The sequence below is a fragment of the Phoenix dactylifera genome, chromosome 18 (genome assembly GCF_051530095.1).
Source record: "Phoenix dactylifera cultivar Ajwa chromosome 18, Ajwa_hap1_PhDact_Kaust_v1.1, whole genome shotgun sequence".
NCBI classification, from domain to species: domain Eukaryota; kingdom Viridiplantae; phylum Streptophyta; class Magnoliopsida; order Arecales; family Arecaceae; genus Phoenix; species Phoenix dactylifera.
This window is the reverse complement of record NC_143207.1, coordinates 20,300,637-20,315,441: the sequence shown is the minus strand read 5'-3', so window position 1 is coordinate 20,315,441 and position 14,805 is coordinate 20,300,637. Positions and strand designations below refer to the sequence as shown.

The following is a 14,805-nucleotide window of genomic DNA, read 5'->3' as shown; positions in this document are numbered from 1 at the left end:
CGTGGTTAGTGTAAAGTTATTTTGTTGGGATATTTAAATGGGGCCGATGCCTCTGCAATTATGTTCTCTTTACAAGTGCCTTGGTTGGCCAGGGCTCCGCCTCCAAGGCTGTTCAGAGATGGAATCCCGAGGATCCTTGGATTTCGTGGACTCCCTGGTGGCTTGCTATTTTTCTCTTTATTTTTTTGCTGCCCTTCTAAATGCTAATTTTCTTTGGCTTGTCCACAAGAAGTGGGAATTGTCAGAGGCAGCAGGAACTGGGTCCTGGGAATCGATTACTATATGATACAGACTCCCGTGTTGAGCCTCACGTCCATCCATATTATTTCATCCAACTTGAACGGCGGATATTGCTCAAATGAGCGATTGGGTCATGCCAGTCCTTCCGTCATTGAAGCTCCATATCCATGGCTCTAGTTCTAGTGTGGCTCCACCTGTGAATAACTGGAATGGTTCTTATTATTGTGTTTGTCTCTATAGTTCGGTTCTAACTCTTAAAGGGGAAGAAACAAGATGAGTGCACTGTGCATCTCTTGAATTTAGAAATAGAAAAATAAAAGCAAATTATATTCTGATGACTTTTTTTTGGGGACGCCATTTCTTTGTCTAATATCTCTGTCCCGTCGAGCATTTCTTTCGAGCATTGGAGTCTTGTTTGCCACCGTCTGGTGTCGAAGATTTTATTTCTTTTCTTTTCTTTTTTTTTTCTTTTGCGTTTTATGCCGAATGGAGCTAGCGTGTGTGTATATATATACACACACGGTATTGGGAATCTGTACTTCAGAGTTGTTCGGTTGGACACCTGGTTGTCCACACTCATACTCCAACTCATCCTTTTTTTGTTTGTTTGTTTTTTTTTTGGCTTCAACCCCCATCCTTGTTCGGCATCAATAAAATCGGAATAGCACATGGATATAATAAGCTTTCCGGCATTAAGCCCCCCTTCTGCATTAGGTCCTCCGCTGAGCATCTTTAGAATCTCACGCTCCTTGGGGTAAGGTCGCCCCAGGACAGGAATGAGGTCATTCTTACACTGGTGGTAGGTCATTTGGAATTCTTTCATCAATGGCTTCAGCTCGTCTAGGACATCTAGGGGGTGAAAAGTAAGTCATCTTCTTGCACCACGAAAGAATAGATCCTTTACCCCTTCATTTTAGAAGTTTCTGATCGGTTCCTCCTTCGTTGGGCCTCTGATATTAATTTTCTTCCTTTCTTCGTAAGATATTAATAGATTATTGCTGCCCCTACCAGTGGAACCTACAGCATGTTGCTAATAGAAAGCGGCATGGCTACAGGTACCTTAACCTTGCCTTTTTTTTTCCCTCGAACCATCCAAGTGAACAAGGAGTTTGGATGCTTCTGCAACTTCAACTGCAATTTAGTTTTAGTGCTGCCATTACTTGTTCTATAGTCCGCAAGCAATCCAGAGCTACTTGTTCTGCATCATCCTCTTTGACCAGCGATCGCGCATATACGATCCTAAATATAGCAAGTGTACATTGCATGAATGCGCGAGCATCGGCTAAGATACCGTGATATTTGGCTCGCATTTCATGAGCGCGCAGCACTAATTTCTACCTTTTGTATATGAAAATGTTTTTGGAAGCTGGGTTATATGCACAAAAGAAGTCATGTGGATTCGCTAAAATTTTCTCATGTATGGAACAGGCTTCCGCTGGCATTGCTTTTGTTTTCCTCCGTTTGAGAAAGCCTTTGCATCATGTCCAATGCATTTTAGAATTATGTACCTCACCGCTGAATCCTAGTTGGAACGTTTCAATCTCTTGCCCTCCAAGCAAGAAGAGATGGAGAGTCCGATTCTGGATAACCATGGTTTTCTTTCTATTTTAATCATGATTAATGCTCCGATTCTGCGAGCAGCGTGGCTCGATCTGCCCCGATCCGAATTCAGATCTAGGTGGAAGTTTTAAGACTTCGGCACCCCTCACAGTCACGGCACACAGTTCTTTAAAAATAATAATATATATGAAAGAAGCAATTGCGTACCTCCAATGGGCGCCGTCCCAGCCTAGATTGCCGTTGCCGTTTCCACTTCAGCTTCGCGAACCATTTGAAGAAATTTTTCATCCCGAATCCTCCCGCGATCGACCTGACCGTCGCGATCGGTACAAAACATGCGAGCACCCTCAATATCTAATCAGCATCCGCGAACCCATCTCGGCGCTATACGCGTCGATCGATCATCTGCCAGCTGCAGACAAACGAAATTACTCCATGCAGCGAATCCACCCCCGTTCATAAAATCCCAAAAGGCCTTTTGACCGGAGCCCAGAGTCGTCGCCTTTCCTCCTTCCACGCAATCGCACTGTCGTTAACTTGGTGTAACGATGACTGCAAGATGACCACACAAATATGGTACCGCTCGTATGCTAATTAACATCCCTGGCCCGTCCCAGCTCCAAGTGATCACGGAACCTTCTCCCATCTTCTCTTCTCCTCTGTCTACCCCCACCCCCGATTCCTCCTCGGGGAAGGGCGAGATGGGCGCCGAGGCTGAGATAGAGCGGCTGCCGGTGGACCTCCTCGCCCACATCTTCTCCCTCCTCTCCTCCTTCCGGGACCTCGCACAGTGAGCATCCAACCAAGAGGCCTTCGTCATCTTCTTCTCCCTCTTCCTTCTCATTAATTTCGTGATTAGCGGTTTAGAACTAATAGTTGTTTTGAAATGAATGGATCGGGAAAAAAAAAGGGCGAGCGGGGTGTGCTGGAAGTGGCGGCGAGGGGTGGAGCAGTCTTTGGCCAGCAGGGAGCGGCTGAGCTTCTCCGGGTGGAAGATGGACGACGCCTCCACCGCCCGCCTCGTCTGCGCCGCCTACAACCTCAAGGAGCTCGACATGTACTCGCTCTCACCCTTAATTTCCTCCCTCTGTTTGCCTGTCTTCGTTTCTTTCTTTCTTTGAAACTTCAGCCCTTCTTGTATTGAGTTCCTCGGATATGTCTGTTCGGGAGGCTACGGGCACCAAAAAAATAAATAAATAAATAAATTCGACATTGCCGGCCCATTGTTTTCTGCTTTTAACTTCTATTCTCCCTCATCTTTCGTATATATGTAATTCATATAACTAGTTTCGTCTAGCTACATAACTAATGAGCTTCCTTCTTATTTTCTCCTTCTTGGTTTGAACAAGAAAGCGGCTTCGTATCACGAAAGCGTCCATCGCAATCATTTTCTTAGGGACAGATTGTACCTCTTAAAAAGTCGACTGGTGCAATTACTATATTTGATATATACAACTTAACTCGTGCCTTGAGGACTTGTTATCATCTAAGGATATGATTCGAAGTAGTTCCTGTTTGTTGTCGTCGTTGTTGTTGCATCACGACGTCGTTGCTTCTATGTCCTGCTTATTCTAATTTACTTGCCATTTCATAGCTCTCGGAGTTGCTGGGGTTGCCAGATCACTGATGAAGGACTGTATAAGATCTCTTCGGCGAAGTGTGTCCGCAATCTGACATCTATATCCTTGTGGGGTATGGCTGGCATCACTGATGAAGGCGTCATTCACCTGGTAACAGCCTTTTCCCCTGTCAATAGCAGTTTAGATGTTTGATCTGTACGCCTGACGAACTTGCATAATTGTCGTTATGCATCGCTTAAAGCCTATCTTTGCTCATAAACGCTGTGTCACAACTTTGTTATACATGCTGCCATGAATATTTTCTTCTACTTAGCACGAAATTATACATGGACTGAATGTCGACCCTGTATATGTCAGCACCATAGTTGTTGACCCAATGAGCTCTTTATGTACAATGTGAAGAAATTTGTTGTTGTTGTTTTTTTCCCCCTTCATTACTTATGTTTGCGTTTTCTTTTCTGTAAATTTCTATGAATTTAGCATGCTATGACTCCAGAACCCGAAAATCACATCTTTATTTGTCTTGTTCTGGGTGACGCTATATGCAAGCAAGCACGAGCACAATAAAACAGTGAAAACGTTGTCGATGGTGTTGAAATAAGGCTCTGATGAGCAAGTCTACCTGATGGTGGAAATTTGGGGAAGAAAAGAATTGCTCAGCTGATAGGACTAGACCTGCATGTGGCACGTCTGATGGCGCATTAGCTACATTACTTGAATTCGAGCAATGGGGAGGTGTTGTAGGGGTAGCGAAAGAGTGAAGAGCAGATGCTCGAAGAGAGCCAAAACCATTAAGCCTTAACCCAACTACTTGGGTTGGCTTAATGAATGCTTATTTGCCAATCACTCCTACTGAAGGTTTCATCTGATGTTATTGCAAACTTTTCCAATTCATTTCTCACAATATCTGTCCATGTTAACTTTGGTCTTTAAAAAGATAGTTGCACAGCTGGTTATATGTGCAGGGTGTCTTCATTTAGGAGCACACTCTCCAATTCGCTTTTAAATTGATTAAACTAAAAGACATGCTGAATTATTGGCACATTCCAAGAAACAGACATCGCACATATGACAAGTTTTAGGCAAGAAGTTACTGAGCAATGAATCCATGTTAACCTGAGCAAATGGAACTTCCTAATAGCAACACAATAATTTAGGCGCATGACCTCGTGAATGAGCCATTCCACGCTTGACTTGGTTAACATCATATTTGGCTTATAAAATAGGTTCTTTCTTCTGTTTCTTTTATATATTTTTCAAAATTTGGAACAACGATATTAATTTATGATTCTGCAGCTCTGCTTTTCCCATACCTCTTGTTCATGGTGCTTTCTGGCTTTCTGCAGGTTTCAAGAGCTATGTCTTTACAAAACCTGAATATCGGCGGTACATTTATTACTGATGAATCCTTATATGCAATTGCAGATAGTTGTCCACGATTGAAAGTAAGTTTCCAATGTGCTGCAATATGAGCTCTAGCTATTATTTGACATTCCATTATAATGATGATGCTCAAATTCTGCATATGCTTGATTTAGCAATAGAGAAGCAACTTGTTATTGATGTCAAGGTGAAAGAAATTTCTTCATGCACTGGCACATCATATATAACTTTTTTTGTCTTGAATCCAAGGTTTACGATCTTAGTATCATTCCTGTACCACTACTCATGCTGGTACTGTGTTGGCACACTCGGTATGAGTGTTGGTTTGGCATATCGACACTTGGAATGCTTGCTGTTCTAAGTTGTGGTTCGGTATCGATATGGTATGAATTGCTGGTATGGAGCGGTATGCACCGGTATGGTGAATTTTGCTTGAGTCTGTTGCAATTGAGTTGACGACCGATATTGATTTAGATTTATTGCTGCCAATCAATGCTGAATTAACAAGAATTTACAACCTAGAGTCAACAGCTGAATTAACAAGAATTTACAACCTAGAGTTCTGAAATTCGACCTAGCTTTGCCTATCCATGGAAGAACCTATGGTAGGAATGGATTACATTCGTGACTTTTTTTCATAAATGCAAACATGCTCATTTGCATAGAAGTTAGAGTAGCTGAATCCCTTATCAATCTTAATCTAGAACATAATCAGCATGTTCTTACCCAATATCTGCATATTTATATAATACACGGGAGATCTGACAGTCCTTGGTTGACTAAAACAAAATTTGCTCTGGTCAACCAAGCACCAACAGCTTCTGAATCTACAACCTTGTGCAATAAATACCAATGGATTTTATGATCAAGAATCAAGCACGATCTGAGCTTCATCGATCAAGCAAAGGGCTTTAGGGGACAAGATTCAAGGGAGGGCAATGACACTGCAATTGGAAAAACTGTGAACAGTTGGCCGATGTTACCTACTTACCCGGATCATATGTCTCAAAAACTTGGCGGGTAAGTTTAGCTGCTGACTGTCTAAAGACCTGACTCTAGGTTGTAAATTCTATGGTAGGAATGTAATCCATTCCTACCGTAGATTCTGGAATTTTTCTGCGGAGTCTCTGTCCTTACAGTTCAAGCGATGAGGCTATCCATCATGTTCTATTTCCAGAAATATCCTCAACCCTGTCTTGTCCCATCTGACTCGCGCGAAACTACCATGTAACTAACACATCGATCACCATAATAATTAATTGTCCATGGAGAATGGCCTGCATCTCTGGAAATTCTAGACGAAACTATGCTATGGCCCTGAAGGGAGGAAGAGAGGAAAAACATTTGCCGTATAAACTATGATGTGATAGTATTTGGAGGTCGTTGATATAGTTATGGCAATAAATTCTTGACTTGGTTTCTTACTGTTCGCTTGCTGCTGATGTATTGTATTGGTGCTATTGGCTTTACAGGCTATCAGCCTCTGGAGCTGTCGCCATGCGACCGAGAGCGGCCTCATCATGCTCGTAAGCAAATGCCGAAGACTGGAGTCCATCAATGTCTGGGGGATGAGGGTCCCTGCGGACTGTTTCATCAGCTTGCTCCACATCAGCCCTGCTCTGCAGATAAAACCCATCTCACCTCATCTGAATATTTGAAATAGGTGGCCGGAAAACGAAGGCTTTACGGTCATTGGTGCATCTTGTCGGCACATTAAAGTGCTCATGGTAAGACGTCAGCAGCAGCGCAGTCGAGGCAACCACCCAAAAAATAAAGTTTCAGAGCTTGTGGATCCAAAGAAAAATTCAACATATATTCATTTGTTGGAGACTAATATTACCAATCTCCTGGAATTCAAATTTGCTGCTAACCATGAGCACGATTAACACCGGCAGTAATAAATCTCTCTTCTCTTTTCTTCTTCTGTGTCAACCGTCAATCAAGCAGCAGATTCCCACAATGAGGCAGTTAGGTCTCCCATCGCTCTTTTATTGGATCTTCTAGATTCATCCCACGTCACATCTATCATCTCCCGCATCGTCATACCTCCTCCAGCAATAACTTCGGCCGATGGCAGCTGCGGGGGTAGGTTTCGATGGTAACTAAATAATAGTGCTGGGAAACTGCATTATTTGAGCCATAAATTTGAAGCATCCTGGATTAATTAACTACATCCTATCTAAGTAGGTTGGCCGCCTAAGCTGACTGTCGAGTCACGGTAACAAAGTTAACTTTGCTATTTTTTATTTTTCCATTTTGGGTGAAAAAGGGTGTGAGCTGCGAGTTCCCCCAACCTACAGGCTTTTATTAAGTCCATCTTTTTGACCGGATCTTTCTTCTGCATAATAACGGGTTGTTGTACCCAACGCGGACAAGGACATGCAAACTTTCCCACTTCACAAGATTAGGTCATTGGAGAACATGAGGTTATTATTTATTATCACTATCTCCATCTCCATCTCCATCTCCATCACGGAGTTTATACTTTAGCCAGCCGCTCCTCACGGAATTAACCCTGATGCATACAAAAAGCTCGCATTTATCATAACGGAGGGAGCTTCTAAAACTGTTAGAACAGTATACAAACGGCCGTTACTATAAGATTTGGTCATCTTTCCTATTCTTATTAATGATTGTTGTAGGATCGGCCACCGCCTTCTGGTTGCTGCCACCAGCTTTTGGTAATGAGGAATGACACGGTCGAGAAAAGGCCAAGAGTCCACAGTCGAGAGAAAGGGGACAACAACAATAACAACAACGACGACAACAAAAATAAAAACAGAGAACCTAGCTCCCCATTAACCATTCATTTAATCGAGATCGAAAGGGCATCAAACCATTTGAGCTCACCCATCCACGCGTTTTCACAGCTCCACGGTGCGGTGGCTTTATATGTTTACATGCTTTCAATTAAAGACATAATACAAGTAAAAGAGGGGCAAACAAAAAAAAAAAAAAAACGGAGAGAGATAATGATTACTAATTGTGATGGATGGTGGTCTTCTGTTCAGTTTCTTCTTCCGAAAAGAAAAGCAATAATATAGGAATTTATTTGATCCGGCGGCAGAGGGTGACGCCGTCGCCGACCGGGAGCTGGCAGATCTCGATGCGGGGGTCGGCGGCGAGGGCCTTGTTGAGCTCGAGCACGAAGTCCCGGTAGTAGCGGACGTACTTGCGGAGGGGGGCGTCGGGCGGCGCCACCACGGTTCCGTTCCAGAGGGTGTTGTCGTAGGCGATGATGCCGCCGGGCTTGACGAGGTCCAGCAGGCGCTTGTGGTAGTTGAGGTAGTTGTCCTTGTCGGCGTCGACGAAGATGAAGTCGAAGGAACCGTGGTTCTTCTCGTCCTCCACCAATCCGTCCAGCAACGGCAGGGCGGGGCCGACGCGGAAGTCGATCTTGTGGGCCACGCCCGCCTTCTCGATCACCGGCAGCCCCAGCTCGTAGTTCTCCCGGTTGATGTCCATCGCCAAGATCTTTATTCGTTTAATCGTGCGGGTGCGCGTTAATTATTGCATTATAATCGAGGATTAAAATGAACCAAATTAACATTGATGCAGATCTAGATGTATGTATGCATGTATGCATACCTGGCCGTCATCGGGGAGGGCGAGGGCGGTGGCGAGGAGGGAGTAGCCGGTGTAGACGCCGATCTCCATGGTCTTCTTGGCGTTGACCAGCTTCAGCAGCATGTTGAGGAACTGCCCTTCGTCGGCGGAGGTGGTCATGATGTTCCTGTATTATATCATACACGCGTCTTAATTAATTTGGCTTCACGAGGATCTTTTGATTCGAGCACAGAATTAGAGAGAGAGAGAAAGCTAGGTAACCAACCAGGGGTGCTTGGCGGTGATCTCGCGGAGCTCTTTCATGCACTCGGGCTCCCGAGGATACACGCTGGTCTCCAGTATGTACTGCAATCAAACAGCACGCGTCAGTCAGATCTGATCCGAGGGCCGGCCCGGAAGAGATCCAGAAAGAGATCCATGTCTCGATTTGCTTACTTGATAGAGGGCGTCGCTCTGGAGGAGGCTCTTGTGGCCGACTTCCTGATGCCTGCCCACCTGCCCATTCTGGCTCTGGCTCTGGCTCTTGGTCTCGGTCTCGGTGGTAGCCATGGATTGCTGGTTGCTCTCTTTCTTCCCTTCTTGTCTTCCCTCTGCGCCTGCTCGCTGGGTGGGGATGTTCATCTGGCCGGGTATATATAATATAATTGAAATGGGACAGGTTGGAACTCGGAAGGAAGGAGGAGTAGTGCGTTTTCCGGGTTGGGCCTCACCGGCCGCTGGGTCCCACCACCGCGGTTGGTGAGTTGGGGCTTGAGTCAATCGGAGTGTCCCCGCCACCACTTGCTTGGAAACCGGACCCACCCACCAACCTCCCACTTCACATTTGGTCAACATTTTTTTTTTATCTTTTAAATAGGAGAAATGGCCGCGATTTGGCCACCTAACGCGCCACATTAGCGTGTACCGCCGCGACGACAGGAAGAGATGTTCAAATCCACCAGAGAAAATTCCAAAAAAAACAATCATCAAAAATTAGGACACTCGGCAAATTTTTATTAGACATGCAAATGTTGATGGTTCATGGCACAAAGACAAAGACCGGAACCTAGATTCCTCCTAGGCCAATCGGAATCGGCCATGTAACAAAGGCCGCAGCTTAGTTTCGGAGGAGCGTCTGCTGTCCGCGGCAAAAGACCATCCGGAGAAATGACACGTATAATTCTCAGCTCACATCACCACGGTTTGCAGATTTTTTTTTTTTTTTTCCCTCCGCGAAAGGAGTGTCTCCTCTCCCAACTTCTGATTACGGAGAACGGGCTGGAAGTAACCCGTATTATTCTAGACTGTGCCCATATTTACCAGCAAAGGATAAGCGCCTTTTCCCCCGCTTCATGTTCAGTTCAATTCGAAGAAGCGATCGGGTGTATATGGGATGGCCCATGATGCACCGGGACTCATCCTCTACATGGTAATTCGCTCGTGTACTGCACAAGCCTTGATCCATCATAGCCGATCCTGCAATACATAGGCGGCCATGATTGCATATTTGATCACCGGCGTCCCTAGCTTTAACCTTAGAACCAAGGCCATTAGTATAGCGTGTCTCAAAAAATTAGGTTGAGGAAAACAAATGCAACATTCGATCCATATTATGAGAGAGAGAATTTCAATTTCTCAACCGGAAAAAGATGCGGTCATAAAAAAAAGGAACTAAGCGGAACAACCAGGACTAGGTGGGTGGTAGGATCATTCCACCAGTTGGGATCAGAGTCTCATGCGGGTGCAGCGGCAGCAACTATAAAATATCCCCCCATCCACACGTGACGTGTGAAAAACGAGGTTGCGCACCATATCTTGGCTCGCGAGGCAGAACGACCGGGCCGCATAATTAATATATGCAAATGCAACAATGGTGCGGTTGCCACCGGACTTGGCCCAACCTGTCATCTCGACATTGGATCCGATCCTTCTCCCTTCGATCGGTGGCAGATTCCGGTTGTTGTCGGGAGGAGGGTCCGATGCTCCGGACGCGGCCGCTGACCAACGACAGGGCCGGTGCCAGGTCATCATGGTGGGTGCGTAGCAGAGGAGAGGTTGGTGAGAGTAGTGGAGATGTAACTCCCACGACAATTGGGACGAAGACCCTCTATGACGTCGTCATTACATCAGCATCAGCAGCACCGATAACCCAACCATGGATTCGTTCCAAACTATTACCTACCGCTGGCGATCGCTGGCAATGGCATGCATGTTCGATCCGTACATGGACTGCTAGACTCCTGAATTTTCAAATAAATGACATTGATTATTTACGTTGATGTTGCATATACTTTTTAATTTATGTAAAATTTTAAAAATAAAGCGATGCTTGCTACTTTAACTGGATACAGTTTCTTTGTACGACAAAAAAACATTATCAGACTTATAAGATAATTTAGTCGCTCTCGTGGATGGTGCTTACGTTGTGTATCTTTGATTGCAAGCTACCTGGAATAAAATTCTTCATCAATCATCTGTCTCCGGGTATTGTGCACAAAAATCCGGTCTGGGGCTTGCTGGCGTTACGCAAGGGGCATGCCGAGAAGTGGTGCTCATCCCATATATCATCCCATCAAAATCGAACCCCATACCCGTCCTCGAATGCAAATGGACGAGACCATCCAAGCAACCACTTGGTGAGAAATCCATGAACAAGTTTCTGAGAGGTTTTGAGACAGACGAAGCATTTTCCTTTCATCTTTTTATCAAGTTTTCCACAAAAAAATTAGGGGAGTTAGTACGCACTAAAATAATCATCTTCTATATACAATATCTCGGTGGCGATCAGCGCAGTTGCTCGGGCTGACCTCATATATAAAGTTTCATAGTCTTGACGTGAACCAGACCCGACTCACCAGCAGGTAACGAATACCTAATTTGAACTCGATCTACAGCGTACTCGACCCACCAACTTGCGGCCAACCCGCTGAGCTGTCTAACATCCAGCCCATTAAGTAGGTCCATCGGTTTTGGGTGAGTCATCTCTCTTTTTAGTTCTAAGCCATCACATCAACAGTGCATCGACTCAAATCACATATATAGTTGCCTTTATATATATATTAGAAAATTTTGAATATTTTAAAAGTGTGTATTATATAACTCCCCTTGTAACCCGATGAGTTCAGAGGCCCTGATCCGATCGAACCCAACCCAGCATACTGACGGGTCAAGATCGACCGATCTGCTCTAGACCTGCGAACCCAACATCTCTGATTAGGTAGATCGGGTTGTGGTTGGGTAAACAAGTTGGTTAGAAATTGCCACCCATATTCTTTATCCCAAAACGAATTTAGAAAAAAAATTGGATTGAAGATTTCCAGAGTTATTCATAGAAAGAACAAATTTGTTTTTTTTATTGAAATTTAAATTTAGGTACTTGGAAAAGGGTCATAGGAGAAAAGTGGATGAAAGTTTTGGAACTCATGCAATTTAGGAATTTCTCTTAAAGATTCTTCTAAAATTTCTAACATTAAACTAACATGTAGAAAAACAGAGTTGAACAAAAGCTTTAAGGTGAATATTCTTTGAGGAATTAAAGCTAACACCTGCTGGGCATAAACAGATTTACAAGTGAAACAAACTAAAGGAATGTAAACTCAAGCCAATTGGAAGAGGAAATTCATCTGTTCATATTCTTCAAGAGAAAGAAAACGACCTTACAAAATGGGCTAAAAACAACAACTAAATTAAGCTAGAAATTAGCAACCACTTAGCAACTACTTAGAAACCACCTAGCAACTACTTAGAAACCACTTAGCCACTAAAAAACAATATAACATGTAATCCTGATAACTAGGAAGCTTAAAGACACGTAGCCAACTAATACCCAAAGAATAGGACAACAGATAACTAAAAAATTATTCAACAAACCCTCCTTTAAACTAAACTTTATATCAAAGTTCAGTTTAATAACTTCTCCAACATACAAACACCGAGCAACTTCCTTTGTTTCTGAAATATTGACAACTTGAGAGGTTTGGTAAAAATATCAGCAATCTGGTCTTCACTTCTGCAGTAGACAAGATCAATGACCCCTTCTTTCACAAGGTCCCTCAAGAAATAATTCCTCACATCTATATGTTTGCATCTTCCATGAAAAACTGGATTCTTGGACATCTTAATTGTTGAGCTGTTGTCACAGAAAATAATAAGTGGTCCCTCTTGCTTGAAATGACATTCTTCAAGAATTCTTTGCAACCATATTGCTTGGCAAGCACATGAAGTTGCTGCTACAAATTCAGCTTCAGTTGTTGATAAAGTCACAATCGGTTGCTTTCTTGATGACCATGAAACAGCTGCTGTTCCCATCATAAAAACATAACCAGATGTGCTCTTTCTGTCATCAAGATCCCTTGCAAAATCACTATCTGTGAAGCCAAACATCTCTGACTTTTCTCCATTCTTATAAAATAAACCATACTCAGCTGTACCTTTCAAGTACCTGAGAATTCTTTTTGCTGCCAGGAGATGCATTTCCTTTGGACTCTCCATGTATCTACTGATAAGGCTCACAGCATGCATGATATCTGGCCTTGTAGCAGTTAAATACATCAAGCTTCCCACTATTTGCTTGTACAAAGTGCTGTTGACTTTCTTCCCTTCAGGATTTCTAACAAGCTTCATTCCTGCATCAATTGGTGTACTGACAGGATTGCAATTCTTCATTCTAAACCTGTCCAAAATGTCTTGAACATACTTTTTCTGCGAAATAAAAATGCCTGCAGCAGATTGATTCACCTCTATTCCAAGATAATAATGCATCAATCCAAGATCTGACATCTCAAATTCAGCCATCATAGACTTTTTAAACTTATCAAACATAACCATATCATTTCCGGTGTAGATTAAATCATCTACATACAAACAGACAATAAGCATCTTCCCACCTTCTGATTTTATGAAAAGTGTATGTTCATAAGGACATTTTTCAAAACCTTCCTTCAGAAAATAAGATTCAATACGACTATACCAAGCTCGTGGGGCTTGTTTTAGTCCATACAATGCCCTTTTTAATTTATACACTTTATGCTCATTTCCAGCCTTAACATAACCAGGGGTTGATGAATAAATACCTCCTCATCCAAGTCTCCATGCAAGAAGGCTGATTTAACGTCTAGTTGATAGAGTGGCCATGAATTCTGTGCTGCCAAAGCAATTACCAAGCGAATCGTATCATGCCTTGCAACCAGTGCATAAACTTCTTTATAATCGATACCAAATTCTTGCTTGTAACCTTTGGCAACTAGACGAGCTTTGTATTTGTCAATCTCACCATTCTCCTTCAACTTTGTCTTGTAGACCCATTTTACTCCAATAGCCTTCTTCCCTTTTGGAAGTTCAGTTAACTCCCAAGTATTGTTTCTTTCAATAGCTGCAATTTCTTCATCCATTGCCTTCTGCCATTTGGATTCTTTGGTAGCCTCTTCAAAAACTGTAGGATCACAGTCGGAAAATAGAGCAAAATATGTCAGTTCTTCCTCATCAGATTGTTCAATTCCAGGTACTTCATAATCAATCATCCATGCTGGTCTTCTTCTGACACGTTGAGACTGCTGTCCTTCATTTAATTCAGCTTCTGGAGCTTGTGGAGTTGCTGGAGCTACTGGAATGATGCTTTGACTCCCTGGTGTTTGCTGCTCATTCTCCCTAAGTTGCTGCTGTTTTTCCTCTTCAATTTCCCCATCAAAAACAACTTGTATCTTCTGTTCAGCTTTGCCTTCATCCCATTCCCAGAATTTTCCTTCATCAAAAATCACATCCCGACTGATGATGATTTTCTTGGTGTTTGGATTGAACAGCTTGTATGCTTTGGAATGATTGCTAACACCAAGAAAGATAGACTTTTCTCCCTTATCATCTAACTTCTTCCTCTTCTCATCTGGAATGTGAGCATAAGCAATACAACCAAAAATCTTAAAATAATCCACACCTGGTTTTCTTCCGCTCCATGCTTCCTCAGGTGTCATATTTTGAACAGCAAAAGTTGGACTTCTGTTCAGAATATGAATGCTCCAGTTGACTGCTTCAGGCCAAAAATTCTTGGGAATGTTGCTTTTCTTCAAAAGGCTCCGCACCATATTTAAGATAGTGCGATTCTTCCTCTCACAAACACCATTCTGTTGGGGCGTATAGGCTGCTGTCAATTGCCTCTTGATTCCATGTGTCTCACAGAAATTTGCAAATTCTTGTGAGTTATATTCTCCTCCACAATCAGTACGCAGCACCTGTATTTGACTCCCTGCTTCCTTCTCAACAATTACTTTAAAGCTTTTAAAAGCCATTAAAGCTTCAGACTTTTGTTGTAAGAAGTACACCCATGTTTTTCTACTAAAATCATCAATGAAAGTAATGAAATAGCGTTTACCTCCATTGGAAACTGGATTAATTGGTCCACAAATATCAAAGTGTACAATCTCCAATAGCCTCCTTGCTCTGGTTGAACTCCCCTTTGGAAATGGATCACGGTGTTGCTTGCTAATAACACATTCTTCACAAA

General features: G+C 43.2%; 2 protein-coding genes across 2 annotated transcripts; one reads left to right on the top strand and one right to left on the bottom strand.

Annotated features, from left to right (window-relative positions):
* The first annotated feature begins 2,380 nt into the window (after positions 1-2,380).
* On the top strand, positions 2,381-6,649 carry LOC103713765 (F-box/RNI-like superfamily protein). The gene is made up of 5 exons (XM_008800788.6): positions 2,381-2,590; positions 2,711-2,857; positions 3,395-3,530; positions 4,727-4,825; positions 6,236-6,649. The coding sequence occupies exons 1-5, from the start codon at positions 2,388-2,390 to the stop codon at positions 6,419-6,421; spliced, it is 771 nt and encodes a 256-aa protein (XP_008799010.2). The 5' UTR covers positions 2,381-2,387; the 3' UTR covers positions 6,422-6,649.
* An 887-nt stretch (positions 6,650-7,536) lies between these two features.
* On the bottom strand, positions 7,537-8,981 carry LOC103713767 (caffeoyl-CoA O-methyltransferase). The gene is made up of 4 exons (XM_008800789.6): positions 8,766-8,981; positions 8,596-8,675; positions 8,352-8,496; positions 7,537-8,237 (listed from the first exon to the last, which is right to left on the bottom strand). Exons 1-4 carry the CDS (start codon positions 8,949-8,951, stop codon positions 7,812-7,814), a joined length of 837 nt encoding a protein of 278 aa, XP_008799011.4. The 5' UTR covers positions 8,952-8,981; the 3' UTR covers positions 7,537-7,811.
* Between the last annotated feature and the right edge of the window lie 5,824 nt (positions 8,982-14,805).

Bases quoted from the DNA above. Each gene is read 5' to 3' on its own strand.
- LOC103713765 (XM_008800788.6), top strand. From the start codon at position 2,388: ATGCTAATTAACATCCCTGGCCCGTCCCAGCTCCAAGTGATCACGGAA. The intron at 2,858-3,394 runs GTACTCGCTCTC...GCCATTTCATAG, and splicing joins AACCTCAAGGAGCTCGACAT to CTCTCGGAGTTGCTGGGGTT. The intron at 4,826-6,235 runs GTAAGTTTCCAA...TTGGCTTTACAG, and splicing joins ATAGTTGTCCACGATTGAAA to GCTATCAGCCTCTGGAGCTG.
- LOC103713767 (XM_008800789.6), bottom strand. From the start codon at position 8,951: ATGAACATCCCCACCCAGCGAGCAGGCGCAGAGGGAAGACAAGAAGGG. The intron at 8,676-8,765 runs GTAAGCAAATCG...GTTTGATTGCAG, and splicing joins AGAGCGACGCCCTCTATCAA to TACATACTGGAGACCAGCGT. The intron at 8,238-8,351 runs GTATGCATACAT...AAACGAATAAAG, and splicing joins CCCTCCCCGATGACGGCCAG to ATCTTGGCGATGGACATCAA.